At 39.2% G+C, this 14,820-nt stretch overlaps 1 protein-coding gene across 6 annotated transcripts in view; it reads left to right on the top strand.

Moving 5' to 3' along the window:
- The first annotated feature begins 1,751 nt into the window (after positions 1-1,751).
- SDHC (succinate dehydrogenase complex subunit C) overlaps positions 1,752-14,820 on the top strand; it is a 31,690-nt gene continuing 18,621 nt past the window's right edge. Inside the window, exons 1-3 of one of the 6 annotated variants that reach the window (XR_011487732.1) lie at positions 1,752-1,832; positions 7,297-7,353; positions 10,508-10,609. Coding sequence is in view for 5 of the 6 variants with exons in the window: in XM_020907069.2 (XP_020762728.1) it covers positions 1,813-1,832; positions 7,297-7,353; positions 10,508-10,609 (179 nt within the window). In the remaining variant the exon portion in view is untranslated. Of the gene's footprint in view, positions 1,833-7,296; positions 7,354-10,507; positions 10,610-13,016; positions 13,348-14,820 lie in introns of those variants that run through there. The other 5 variants (XM_020907069.2, XM_070467669.1, XM_070467668.1 and 2 more) reach the window with 5 other exon arrangements.

Consider the following 14,820-nt stretch of genomic DNA (forward strand, 5'->3'; position numbering starts at 1 on the left):
GTTTGGGGTTGGTGTTTGGGGTTGGTATTTGGGGATAGGAACGGGGGTGTCTATATAGTCAGAGCTGAGTTTTAAGACAGATAAGTGAAACTATTTAAAGAGCTAAGTGAAAAAGACACTCATTGGATTTGTTAATATGAAACTTCAGAGGGCCAATGACTGGAAGATCAATAGCAGAAAACGCTAACATAACCACTTCCTAAAGACTAAATTGCTTACTAAATGAAACCTGCTTTTTTGAGATACCCATTAAGGAATACTTAAAGCACAGTCTTGAAGATCAGCTGTCAGCTGTGTTACAGAGGAGATTCCTGAATTGGATAGAAAAGGAAGTTGGAGAGCCTCAAAGTCTCTTCCAAACCAGAAGCCTATTAAAGTGCTTTCTTTGCCAGCATTATAGAAATGCAAAATAGTATTTTCATTTGATGCAGAAATAAGTGAATCTCCGCTATGTAAGTCCAGAAAGGAAAAGCACAGGAGTGCTAAATATAAATAAGATCTGAATATTAATGTAATGAATATGTTTTTGTTATAGAACAGGAGTTGCTCTGGGCTGCTGTCTCCTTCACTTCGCCTCACCCCACCTCCTCAAAAAGGGCTCAAGAACTTTTTCTCTCTTCCATTCCTTGCCACTTGTTTGTTTCTCCCTTAAGTCGTAGTTCTCTGGAAGTGACTGCTGCGCCAGGTTTCCTCAAAACTGCTTTCCTGCATACAAATCAAAGCGAGTTCTCCCCCACCCTCACCCCAGGTTCTTCTGGCAGTGGGTGTCGCCCACATAGCCCTGAAACAAGGAACAAGGGAGCGCTGTTGTTAGTGGGCATCTAGCTTATGTGGCAGCTCAAGGCCAGGAATTGTGAGACATAAAGCTCATGGAGGTGGCTAGAGGATGCTTCCCATCCTCGGGAATAGTGGTCTGGGAGGGTCTCTCCCCCACGGATCCCAACTTGTGCACTATTTCTGGTGAAGAAGATTCACATAAGAATGGGAAGGAGCCCCAAGTATCTCTACTAAACTTTTTAAAAATTTAAGTATAGTTGATTTACAAAATTGTGCTAGTTTCTAGTATGCAGCAAAGTGATTCAGTCATGTATCTAGTCATATATAAATATATATATTCTTTTCCATATGGTTTATTACAGGATATTGAATGTAGCTCTCTATGCAGTAGGATCTTCTTGGTTATCTATTTTATATATAGTTAATTTATATCTGCTAGTCCCAAACTCCTAATTTATTCCACCCCCACCTCCATTTGGTAATTAAACATTTGTTGTCTACGTGTTTCTGTTCTGTAAATAAGTTCATCTGTATCATATTTTAGATTCCACATATAAATGATACCCTATTTGTCTTCCTGACTTACTTCCCTTAGTATGCTAATCTCTCGGTTCATCCACGTTGGGTAAACCCAAAGTATCTTTGCCCTCGGTGTGTCAATCATCCTATAAGACACGTTTTTAGTCCCACCTGGGAGGGGGAAGGAGTGGAACTAGACTAAGACGTCTTCAGTGAACAATCTAGGCAGGTCCTCTGTTTTGTGGGGCTGAACAAATGAGTGTGTACAGCGGTGAAATGTGCACTGCAGAACCTGAGCCAGCCGCAATTCTCCCGAAATTCTGTCACTTTAAAATAGAAGCCCGCTAAGACCGAAAAAGGCCGACACCAGAAGAGCAGACAAAACCAGCCAACAAACAACCCAGCACGAGCCCAGTCCTTTAAAATAGTCGGTGCAGTCATGTGACGGAAGCCCCGCCCCTCCCGCCCAGAGGCGGTGGGGCCGTCGGCGTCACTTCCGTCAGGCCGGAACCCAAGATGGCGGCGCTCTTGTTGAGGTGACTTTAGTTTGGGGCTGGGAGTCCGTGCCGGCGGCCTTCAGGGGACCTGTATTGGCCCCTCACGTCTTGCTGAGAGCCGTTTACCCCGTGCTTGGGCACCGAAAGGAGCCGTGGGTGGCGGCGACGCAGTCTAGAATCCTAGAGACCACTTCCCCTCCCCCAGCCGCTTCTGTACACCGTGGAGAGCTTCGGGGTCACTGGCTTGGTCCTTACTCCGTTTTACGGAGGGGTCACGGGGCTCTCGCTTCTTTTGCTTTCCCTGCTTCTAATAGTTCTTCCCCCGCTTGCTCTCTGGGCCACGGCCAGAGCCGAGCTCCAAGGAAATAGCTTTAACTTTTTTATTTAGGGCTTGGGCTTCGAGGAGGAAAATCTTGGTGTACTTTACTTCTGCATTTTACTCCTGGAAACACCAGCTGCTGGCAGTGGGTGGCACTGCTCGAGTTCCTAACCGGCCCCTGGTAGAAAGTGCAGGAGGCCTGCACCCCCACCGGGCTGACGATTAGTAACAGCGCCTATAGCTGTTGCTCTGCTGCGCCAGAGCAGCCCGGAAATTCAATTTTAGTTTATTTTTTTTGTTTGGTGGGTGAGAGAAGTAGATATCTCAGTTTTTCTCTGCAGTGTCAACTCGTCCAGAGAAATGCCCTGGATTTTCTTCCATTCTGAATTGTCCACTTTTTAAGAGGCCTCGTTCTCAGAGCCTTTATAGCTGTAGCCGCATTGGTGACTTTAGACGCTCTTGGTACAAATCCCAGCACAGTTTCGTGGCAGCACTATTTTTGGAAACTATTTGTTATGGAAAGTTAGCTTAAATGCTGTTGAGATTTAATTCCTAATTTCCCCAAATATCTTCTCCTTCTCTTTCCACTTCAGTCACCCGGCATAAAAATAGACGGACTTTATTTAGTTTTTCTCTGTGACAAAATGATTCCTCTTGGGAGTTGAGATCAGGATTGGTTTATCTTGATCCTTCATTTTTTCCCCTGTCTGTTATTTCCAGTTGTGTCTCTTTCTAAAATGTGTCAGGGCTTGTCTTGCCAGATTGCCTCCTTTATTACAGGTGGTTTGATCATAATTTAATGCTTTTGAATTCCTTGGTATATACATTTTAGTAGATGTCATAGGCTTTTTGGTGGCATTACCGTAGCTCTTGTAATGATCCTGTTGGGTCTGAACAGTTCATTTTAGGAGTTTCATGTTTAGTACTTAGAAAGTGAGGATCACTGTATTCATTGAGTATGTCCAAACTCTAATTTTGAGCTATGTAGGACTGTCATCATTAGGATTCATTAGTGGTAGTACAAAACTCTTATGGGAGGGACACCTCTCTTCATTTCTCACAAGGGCTTTTTAAAAGGAGAAATAGGAGATTTTAAAAAAGTTTTTTCTTGATGGAAGTTCTGGGGTCTACATTTCACTAGAGGGATTTGTTTATAATGTGCTGATTTCACCTCAAAGGAAAATACCTTCTAAGAAATTCTAGGAGCTGGTTTCTAGTTCTAGTAGTGTCACTAATTCCATTTATTTTAGACAAGTGTGGGTCATTGATTACATGATTGTCATTTCTTTGCAAATGAAAATAGTAATAACTTGAACTCAGGAGAAATATTTTCTAAATGTTTTTAATGCTTGGTTAACTAAAAATTATTAGTATGGCAGTACTGTATGTTATGGGTTTTGAATAGTACTCTGTATTTTGTATAGTCCCTGAACAGTTCATAAACTAGCTAGGGATGAATAACCAGCTATGTAGCACAAACTCCATTGATAGTCAGGGAATGATTTGCCAGAGCCAAGAAGACCTAGATGGAGAACTAAGCTAAGAATAGCTAGGCTTCTGTCTAGTAATAGTCATGCAACTTAAGTGCAAACCCTCCAAGAGTCATTAACCCTCTGGGCATTGCCCATCATATTAAATACTACATGTGAAGCCCCTCTAAAAACAAGGCTTAGTTTATTTAAAGTCTGAATTCTTAAGACTAATTTTTATTTTTATTTTTTTCCATTTATTTTTATTAGTTGGAGGCTAATTACGTTACAATATTGTAGTGATTTTTGCCATACATTGACATGAATCAGCCATGGATTTACATGTATTCCCCATTCCCATCCCCCCTCCCAAGACTGCTTTTTAAAATAAGCATACTCATTCACAGACCATTTTTTTGAGCCTGTTCTATGAGTCATGTTGTTATAGGCGCTGTAGATGTAAAGTATTCCATTCTATTTTGGGGGAACTCAAAGTTTAGCAAAGGAGATAATTAATAAGCAACCTAATTTTGATGTAGAGATAGGAACAATTGCTTTGGGAGCATGGCAGGTGCAGCAGGTAAGGCTAAAGAGGTGAAGTTGCCATTTGGGAGTTGCTGGGTCTTGAAGGATGAGTTTATCAGACTGTAAGGGAGGCCCACTCAGAACAGCCTGAGCAAAGGCATGTGATCAGAAGAAACTACTGCTCTGTCTGTGGGTAATGTAACTTTCAGTTTGGTAGTATAGAGGACTGAAGGGAACTTGTGGGGGAATAGTTCTACAGAATTGGATTGGGTCATGTTGAGAAGGACCTTGACTGTGGTATGAACCTTGTAATCAGTGGGGAGCTGTTAAAGACCTTTAGGCAGATGATTGATGAAGTCAGCTTTCTTTTTCAGTAACTTAACTGGTTATATTGAATGATAGGGAAGAAATCGGTGGTGGTAGGAGATAATTCAGGAGTTCTTGCTAGAGTTGGTTGGATGCTCATGCAGCTAATCAGAACTTTTGTGTATAAATGATTGCTCTTCATTGTGTCCTTCAAGATTATGTGTTTTAATGTTGTTGTTAACCTCAGACATTTATGAAACTAAGTTTTTGTGTGCCATCAGATCAGGTGTAGAGGATGTGCAAAAGAAAGTCATCATATTATACTCATATCTTGTTTTGGACTAAAAATGGTTTTTATTTAATTTGATGACATAGCCTTGGCTTTGAATAACTTTTGTTTTTTTCCAGAAGTCAGATCCATTTTCAGCAGATGAAGATTTTTACACCACAAAGAATTTTAAAGAGAATGTGATGTGAATTCTAAAGACCTTTGGGAAACCAGTAAAATATTAATAAACTACATATGTATGGTATAGTGCAGTTTAGAGAGTGCTTTCCTATACATTTTATCATGTTATCCTCCTAGTAATCAATAATGTAGGTTTTATCAATCCCATTTTATAAATGAAAAAGCTGAAGCTCAGTTACCCACTATACAATTTAGGGCAATCTAGACCTCCAGTCTGGCTTTTATTACTTTGTCCAGTGTTCTTTCTACATTACTGTTGTTGCCTTGATACAGGGAAGAGCTTCAGAAACAATTTGAGCAATGATTACATTTAGGGGGAGACATATATAGTGCATTTCCAGCACTAACTGGAAATTATAAGTTCTGGTTTGTTAAAAACAAAACAAGGCAACTACTGTTACTTTCTAGCTGTAACATAAAGTGCTATTCCTGGTTTGGAAAAGAAATCTTTTCGGTTTCTGGTTTCACATGAAAGGTAGGGATAGATTAGATATCTACTCTTGTCATATTTCAAATAAGGTTATGTAGTTGTGCAACCAGATTCTGTTAGGGCCTTGTGGAAACTTTATATTGGTATTTGTCTGGGAAACAATAGCACTAGACAGAGAGTGCTGTAGATTCCAACCCACATCTGAAAACTCTTGCTGGGTAGCTGAGTGACTGGACCTAGCCTGGTGTGAGGAATGTGTGCCCTGCAACTTCAGAGTCACAATTACTTCAATTGATATAAAGAGATTTGTTCCCACTTCTTTCTTTCTGGGAGTCTTGGGTGCACAATGTCTGTATTTACCCCTTGCCTCCAAAGCTGGGAAGAGGGAAGAGCTGAAGGAAGTGTTGGTTGGATTATTTTTCTTCCAGTAGTGGGCCCTTCTAGTTTTCTAGTGTAAAAAAACATAAGGTTCTTGAAATGTTTATGCCTCTAATATCAATGGTGTGAGGGACATCATGCACTTTTTTTAGAAGTGTTGGATCTTAACGTGATCTTGTATCCCCCATGGTACATAGTGGATATATGGTAAAGTTTTGTAGAATCTCAGTATATTTTTAGTTTTGGCCCCGGAGCTTCATTCTGATGCCTTTCTTAAATAAAGATTCGATATAATGTGAATTAAAGGGGTGTAGTGATCATGTGTTTTTCATGATACCATGTAAACTCTGGATCAGAGCCTCTTTAGGTAGAATAGGTGGGCACATTTTAGTCTTGGACTTGAAAAGCAGTTCTGGTATTAATGGCTGTTTAAAAAATAGCAGCGTTTTAGTGGCAAGCTTCTGTGTCCTCTTTAAGTACCTTTTCATGTGGATAGCAGAGAAATCTTCATTCTCATATTTTTTGCATTATTGTATGACGGCCTTTTTCACTTCAGGTTCATCCGGGTTGTCTAGAACCTGATGGTAGTTCCCTGAAAAAACAGTTTAATACTTAAGACCCTCACTCTTCAAACCCCTGTTCTTTAAACCTTCTAAATCCATCCATTTGCAGCAGGTGTCTGCTTTAGCTAAGCTGTATAGTACTTGGGGGGCTTCCCGGGTGGCGGTAGTGCTAAAAGAACCCACCTGCGGATGCAGAAGATATAAAGAGATGTGGGTTCAGTCTCTGGGTGGGGAAGGTCCCATGGAGGAGGGCACAGCAACCCACTCCAGTATTCTTGCCTGGAGAATCCCTTGGACAGAGGAGCCCGGTGGGCTCGGAAAGAGTCGGACATGACTGAAGTGACTTAGCACAGCACAGCACACACACAGTTCTTGGTGTTGCCTGTGGCTTATTCTGTCCGTCTGCCCTTTTTTTTTCTTTCTTTTTTTTTTTTTTTTTAAGAAAAAAACCCTGTCTTTTAACCGTCACCTCCTTTAAGACCTAGCTTGAAAAAAAATTGCTTTCTATATTTCTTTTTTTGGCCGTCCCTTGTGGCATGTAGGACCCTGGTTCCCTAATCAGGGATTGAACCTGTGCCTCTTACATTGGGAGTATGGAGTCTCAACCACTGGACCACCAGAGAAGTCCCACTGTCTATATTTCTTTGTTGAGTATTAACCAACTCTGATTATTCTTTTACCTTGTATTATTTGTGTTTAGCTAAAACCTTATTTTGCATTTGAAAATAATAGTTGTGATTATTCTCAAGTTATTAAAGTTGAAGCTTTTCAACTAGAAGAAAAATCTCAAAATCCTGATATTGTCCTTGTTTTCATCTTATTCCTAATTTTCCCCTCCACCCTAAAGTCTTACACAGTACAAAAATAGAGAAGTTGATATACTAAATATATACTAAATGTATATATACTATATATGTACTAATGTATATATATGTATACTATATATACTATATGTATACTATATATATGTACTAAATGTATATATACTATATATATACTAAATATACTAAATGTTTATTGACTGTTGGTTCTCTTATCTTGCAGACATGTTGGCCGTCATTGCCTCCGTGCCCACCTTAGTCCTCAGCTTTGTATCAGAAAGTAAGTTCCTCAATCTGTGGAGATTATTATTATTATTAAACTTTTTCTCATCTGAGAAAATCAGTAGGTTTTTGACTGAGATTTTGGGGATGTGTGCAAAAGCCAGTAATTGTAGATGGTTGGCTGAAAATTTAGTGACGATGGTCTCTATTTTTCTTATCTGGTAGTAGAAGAAAGAAGGAATTTTTTAATATATCTTTGGTCTTTTGTTAGTTTTCCTCACTTTAAGCTTTTCTGCTTTTTTTAACTTCATTTATTTGCTCCATTTTTTGGTTCCTTTCTTGATATTTAATTCTCTTCTGTCTAGTCTTTCTTCCTTTTGTACTTCCTTTTTCTTGTAACCTTTAATTTTGGGCTGCTCCCAGGAGTTAGTATTTAAATCTGTTTCTTCTTACAATATTTATTTTTAGTCTGTTAACCTTAACAGTTGCCTCTGTATGTTTTTTTTTTTTTTGGTTATAAAAATTGTTTAAATATTTATGGCCACGCCCCACAGCATGTGGAAGTTCCCTGACCAGGGATTGAACCCATGCACCTGCATTGAAAGGGTGGAGTGTTAACTGGACTACCAGGGAAGTCCCCCTTAACTTTTTTTTAATTTACTTATTTTTATCTGTACTGGATCCTCACTGCTATGTGGGCTTTTCTCTAGTTGTGACAAGCAGGGGCTACTCTAGTTGCAGTGCAAGCGCATCTCACTGCAGTGACTTCTCTTAGCACAGAGCACAGGCTCTAGGGCATGAGGGTTTCAGTAGTTGCAGCATAACTTTTTAACTTTTTTTTTTAATCCCCCTTTAACTTTTAATTTTAGAAATGTTTTGTACTTTTAGGGAGTTCCTTGGTTGCCTAGTGGTTAGGATTGCAGGCTTTCCCTGTTGTGGCCTGGATTCAATCCCTGTTCCATGAACTGAGATTCTGCAAGCTGAGCAACGCAACTGGGAAAAAAAAAAAAGAGAGTAGAAATATGTTGTATTTTCAGAAAAGTTGGAAAAATAGTACAAGGAAGTTCTACATACCTTTCACCTATATTCTCAGTTAATGTTTTGCTATGTTTACATATTGCTCTATATTTTTGGTTGTGCCGTATGAAATTATATTTTTGTAGCTCAAAACTTGTGTAATACTGACAATTTAGTGTGGTTCGGCACAATTTAATTATTGTGATTTTCTCTGCATTCTTTGAGATTAAGTTGCAGACATCATGACCTCTTACTTCTAAATACTTCTTCTAAGGGAATTCCTGGCATTCTGGTAATCAGGACTCCACACTTCCACTGCAGGGAGCATGGGTTTGATCCCTTGTCAGGGAACTAAGATCTCACATACCTCACAGCGCAGCAAAATAAACCCCAATTTCTCCTAAGAACAAGAAAATTATTGTATAAAACACAGAATAATTATACAAATGCAGTTATCAAACTCAGGAAATTTAACTTTGACCTAATCTTACTTGATACACAGTCAATTTTTGGATTTTTGATTTGTCCCAAACTGTCTGTCCCCTATCCAGGATCTGATTAGGCTCACATATTATATTTAGTTGTCATATTTCTGTAGTATCCTTTAATCTGGAACTATTTCTTAGCCTTCTTTGTCTTTTATGACATTGACATTTTTCAAGAATATAGGTCAGTTATTTTTCAGAGTTTCTCTCAAGTTAGATTTGTCTGATTGTTTTCTGATGATTTAGGTTATGCATTTTTGGCAGGAGTAATACGTTAATGATGTTTTATCCTCAGTATATCACATCAGGGACATATGATATCATTTGTCTCATTGTCAGTGATTTTAACTTTGGCAATTTGAATATGGAAATGTGTGCTAAGTTTTTTCCAAGTATGGAGTTACTGTTTTTAACTTCTATAATTTATAAGTAATATATGGGGAAATATTTTTCTTGAGGGGGATGGATCATGTTTAATGTAGGTATATAGTAAATTAAATTGTTGAACATAGCTGTCTAAGAATTGGCTTCAGCCTAGCCTCAGTTCAGTTAAGTCGCTCAGTCGTCTGACTCTTTGCAACCCCGTGGACTGCAGTACGCCACACTTCACTGTCCATCACCAACTCCAGGAGCTTTCTCAAACTCATGTCCATTGAGTTGGTGATGCCATCCAACCATCTCATCCTCTGTCGTCCCCTTCTCCTCCTGCCCCCAATCCCTCCCAGCATCAGGGTCTTTTCCAATGAGTCAACTCTTCTCATGAGGTGGCCAAAGTATTGGAGTTTCAGCTTCAGCATCAGTCCTTCCAATGAACACCCAGGACTGATCTCCTTTAGGATGGACTGGTTGGATCTCCTTGCAGTCCAAGGGACTCTCAAGAGTCTTCTCCAACACCACAGTTCAAAAGCATCAATTCTTCTGCGCTAAGCTTTCTTTATAGTCCAACTCTCACATCTGTATATGACTACTGGAAAAACCATAGCTTTGACTAGATGGACCTTTGTTGGCAAAGTAATGTCTCTGCTTTTTAATATGCTGTCTAGGTTGGTCATAATTGTTCTTCCAAGGAGCAAGCATCTTTTAATTTCATGGCTGCAGTCACCATCTGCAGTGATTTTGGAGCCTCAAAAAATAAAGTCTGACACTGTTTCCATTGTTTCCCCACCTATTTGCCCTAAAGTGATGGAACCAGGTGCCATGATCTTAGTTTTCTGAATGTTGAGTTTGAAGCCAACTTTTTCACTCTCCTCTTTGACTTTCTTCAGCCTAGCCTAGTGACAAAAAAAATCATGAAACTATTTAGAGGTACTGAATTGAATCTAGTTCTCAGTTTTTGAGAACTTGGAAAGGAGTCTTGAAGAGCTGAATGAAAGCAGGTGGTAATGTATGAGATATCACACATGACCTGGGTGATATGTAAATGGTTTTGAAATACTGTATTTGCCCTGCTGCCCAACAAGAAAGTTAATCTTCCATTACAGTACTTGGGTGTTGGGGGATTGAAAAGAAGAGTTGCTTTCTAATATGCCTCATTGGGTGGTTGAGGTTATTAGTAGCTGAGTCATACTTGGCAGAAAGATAAGGTGAGTGGACAGACATGTTTTCTTAATATATGGGTTCATCTAGCCCAGCTTACCTTTAACTTTTTATTATGTAAAATTTTAAACCAAGTTTACTTTTAATCATTTAAACCTTTTGGTTTTATTTTAGTGCTGTTCCTTTGGGAACCACAGCCAAAGAAGAGATGGAGAGGTTCTGGAGTAAGAACACTAGTTCAAACCGTCCTTTGTCACCCCATATCAGCATCTACAGGTAAGGGCTCTGGAACCAGGGAATTTAGTAGTAGCAGGTAAAAGTTCTGGAGGTAAGTCAAAATGTAATTCTTATTAATTAAAAATTATTTTGAAATCATTTGAAATTTGCATAAATGTTGCAGAAATAGTGTGCTGTGTTACTGTATACCTTTATGCAGATTCCCAATGTGTTAACTTGTCTGAATGATTTTAAAAGAGTGCAGCGATGATGATACTCCATTACTCCTGTGTTAGTTTTCTATTGCTGCTGTCATAAGTGATCACAAACTTAGTAACTTAAAATGACACATTTATTATCTTATAGTCCTGTAGTTCAAAGTCTGGCTTAGGTCTAACAGGGCTAAAATTAAGGTGTTGGCAGGGCTGCATTCATTTCTGGAGGCTCTGGGGGAGAGTGTTACGTTACTTTCTCCAGCTTCTGAAGGCTGTTTTGAATTCCTTGGCTTGGAACCTGTTTCCTCCATCTTCAAAACCAGCAGTGATGTGTCAGGTTCTACCATCATATCACTTTGAACTTGCTTCATTGTCACATTTCTTCTCTGACTCCCTCCTTCTGCCAGCCCCTTCCACTTTTAAGGACCCTTTGTATTATATCTGGCCCATCCAGATAATCCAGGATAGCCTTCTTATCTTAAAGTGAGCTTATTAGCAACTTTAATTCCACTTGCAACCTTAATTCCCCTTTGCTATTTAAGGTAAATATTCACAAGTTTCAGGAATTAGAGTGTGGACATCTTCTGTCTGCTGCAGTCCCTTAATACTTGAGTGTATGTTTCTTAATTCGAGGAAACTCTCCATACTACAGCCATCACAGTCAGAAAATTAACATTGATCCTGTGTTAATCACGTAATCCTCAGATCCTATTCAGATTTTTCCAGATGTCCCAAAATGTCCTTTATAGGTCCAGGATCCAACTGAGGATCATGTATTACATTTAGTTGTTTAACTATTTGGAGTTAGCACAAACCCCACAGGTAGGGGTTCAGTTCCACAAGACTGCCTCCCACTTCAGATGCCAATCCCAAATCCCAGCTTTTCATTTGTACTTCTAACTGAAAGTGTTAGTCGCTCAGTCGTGTCTGACTGTACATGACCCCATAGACTGTAGCCCACCAGGCTCCTCTGTCCATGGGGTTCTTTAGGCAAGAATACTGGAGTGGGTAGCCTTTCCCGTCTCCAGGGGTTCTTCCTGACCCAGGGATCGAACACATGTTTCTTAGGTCTCCTGCATTGGCAGGCAGGTTTTTTTTTTTAACCACTAGCACCACCTGGTACTTCTGGCTAACCATCTATAAATCAAGAGTTCTCATAACCTCCTCCTTGGGTTCAGTGATTTGTTAAAATGGCTCAAGAAACTTGGAAACATTTACTTAAGTTTACTATGATTATAAAGGGTATTACAGATGCTACAGATGAATAGCCAGGTGCCCTTTTAGGTCCCTCTGTGTCTAGAAGGATCCTGAGCACAGGAGCTTCTGTCTCTATGGAGTTGGGGTGCATTATCCTTCTGATATGTGGACGTATTTACCAATCTGAAAACTTCCCAAACCCTGTACTTTGGAAATTTTTATAGAGGCTTCATCATGTAGTCATGATCAGTTATTAACTTAATCTCTAGCCCTTCCTTCCCTGGAAGGAGGTGGGGTTGGGGCAGAAAGGTCTAAGCTTGTGGTCATGGTTTGGTCTTTCTGGTGACCAGCCCCCATCCAGAGTCACCTCATTAGAACAGAGGTCACTCTTACCTCCCAGGAAATTCTAAGGGATTTAGGAACTGTGTGTTGGGAGCCAGAGTCAAAGACCAAATAAAAAGATACTCCTAGCACCCATATCAGTGAGGAGATTGATAAGGGTTTTAAGAGCTCTGTGTCAGAAACTAGGAATAGATATGTTTTATACACACACACACACACACACACACTCCTCCCCCACCACATTACTTCACAGTTCTTTTTTTACCCAGAGTTACACTGTTACTCTGATTTATTTTGATGTTCAGATTGTCCCAGACTTGGCTGGTGGAAATTTTTCAAGATGTCTCCTGTGAAATCAAGATCTGGGTGCTAGATGTGCTCACTGCTAACAGGATATCATTGCTTTAGACTTTTTCTGACAGAGCTATGATATATATGTATGAACACACAGACACGTACAAATACATGTACATGTGTATATATGAGTATATACATATATGTACATCTATTTCTGTTAATTTGTTGTCCTCAGAAGTAGCATTGATGGCTGTTATGCTAGTGTCTTCCCAAAAAACTCCTAACCCAGCAAAGCATCTTGAGTCCTGCTACCGTATTTTCTTGGGTTCCTGCCAGGGAAGCTGGTCATTTTTTAACCACCTCCACAAATACCACAACCCTTCAGATTTTTTCCAAACTAGATTCCTGAAATAATTCTGATTGTAGAAATTGGACAGTCTACTAAAACAGAAGAAGACAAATAAGTGATCTCAATCTTTGCTACTTTGTGGTAAAACTTTTTTTTAAGAGATGAAAGATTTGAGGGAGGATTATAATGAAGAAGAACTTGTCAAATTATGCTGAGTCTATATTTAAAGCTCTGGCCTTTTTTCACAAGTCATATTAACAAATGATAATAAGCTAGTGGGATGAGACTTAAACTACTTTGTTTGCTCTTCTGATTATGAAGCTCTGGACATACTCATGGGAAAAAAAAGAAAAGAAATAGCAGGAACCATGGGGCTGTTTCCAAGGTGATATGTCTGGGTAAGATATCTGAGATATCTGGAGTCATATTTTCTGTTACTAACTTTTATAAATTTTTGGAGGTAGCATGGAAATATATGGTTAAGTTAGCCTTTCTGAAGTATTCTTTATCTCTTAGTAAATTGTCACTATCAAAGCAAAAGTATATATAGGGAATTACATTTTCAGGAAAACAAGTCATTTTAAAAGATGTTAGAAAAATATTTTAAATATTTAGAGTTGGAAGAGTTCTTAGGTTTTAATTTAATTTTCAACCACATTGGTTTTAAGAATACTGCTTGGGGCTTGGGATACTTCATTAGGTATCACAATTACCCACTTCTGTGAGTAGTTGTGTGGGACTGGCCAACATGCAGATTGTACTGTAGGCCCTTAGACCTGGCTGTAACCAAAGCAACTTGACAAAGGATTTTGTTTTTGAAGAAAGGGTGCTACTCAAAAAAAGAAAAAAGTTTAAAAGCCACAAATGAGTAAATTTCCTCTGCAATATTTTTGTAAACAAATGTCTACTTATGCTTGCATACCTCCAGTGACAAGAAACTCACATCACCCTTTTCCAGTTTGGAAATTTCTCTTACTATCAGAAAGACCCTTATTTTATTGAACTTACTATAACTTATATCTTCTGCACAGTGGCTTTAGTTCTACCATGAACTATGTAAAATAGATCTAAGCCCATTTTTTTCCCCCCTGACAACTTTTATTGATGTTGAACATCTTTTCATGTGTTTGCTGGCCATCTGTATATCTTCTTTAGAGAAATGAATATTCAAGTCCTATGCTCATTTTTATGTTGGGTTGCCTTTTAACCTTGTTTAAAATTTGTGGTAAAATATACATAACAAACTTAAGCAGTTTATTGATTTATTGATTTTTAAGTGTACAATTCAGTGGCATTAAGTACATTCACATTGTTGTGCAACCATCACTACTATTTATCTCCAGAATCTTTTAATCTTCCCGAACCAAAACTCTGTACAGTAATTCCTATTACCCCTGCCACTGGCAACCACCATTCGCGTTTCCGTCTTTATAAATTTGACTGCCCTGTGTGCTGTGCGTAGTTACTCAGTTGTGTCTGACTCTTTGCGACCCCGTGGACTGTAGCCCACCAAGCTTCTCTCTCCGTGGGGATTCTGCAGGCAAGAATACTGGAATGCATTGCTATTTCCTTCTCCAGGGGATCTTCCCAACTCAGGGATCAAACCCAGGTCTCCCACATTGCAGGCGGATTGTTTACCCCCTGAGCCACCAGGGACCTCATAAAGTAGAATCATATGATGTTTGTGTTTTTGTATCTGGCTTATTGCATCTGGTATAATGTCCTCAAGGTTAACCTGTGTTGAAGAATCTATCAGAATTCCGTTTCTTTTTAAGGCTGAATAATATCCCATTGTACATATGTGCCACTTTTTGCTTATCTATTCATTTGAATTGTTTCTATCTTTTGGCTATTGTGAGTAATGCTGCTAC

The sequence above is a fragment of the Odocoileus virginianus genome, chromosome 5 (assembly GCF_023699985.2).
Source record: "Odocoileus virginianus isolate 20LAN1187 ecotype Illinois chromosome 5, Ovbor_1.2, whole genome shotgun sequence".
NCBI lineage: Eukaryota > Metazoa > Chordata > Mammalia > Artiodactyla > Cervidae > Odocoileus > Odocoileus virginianus.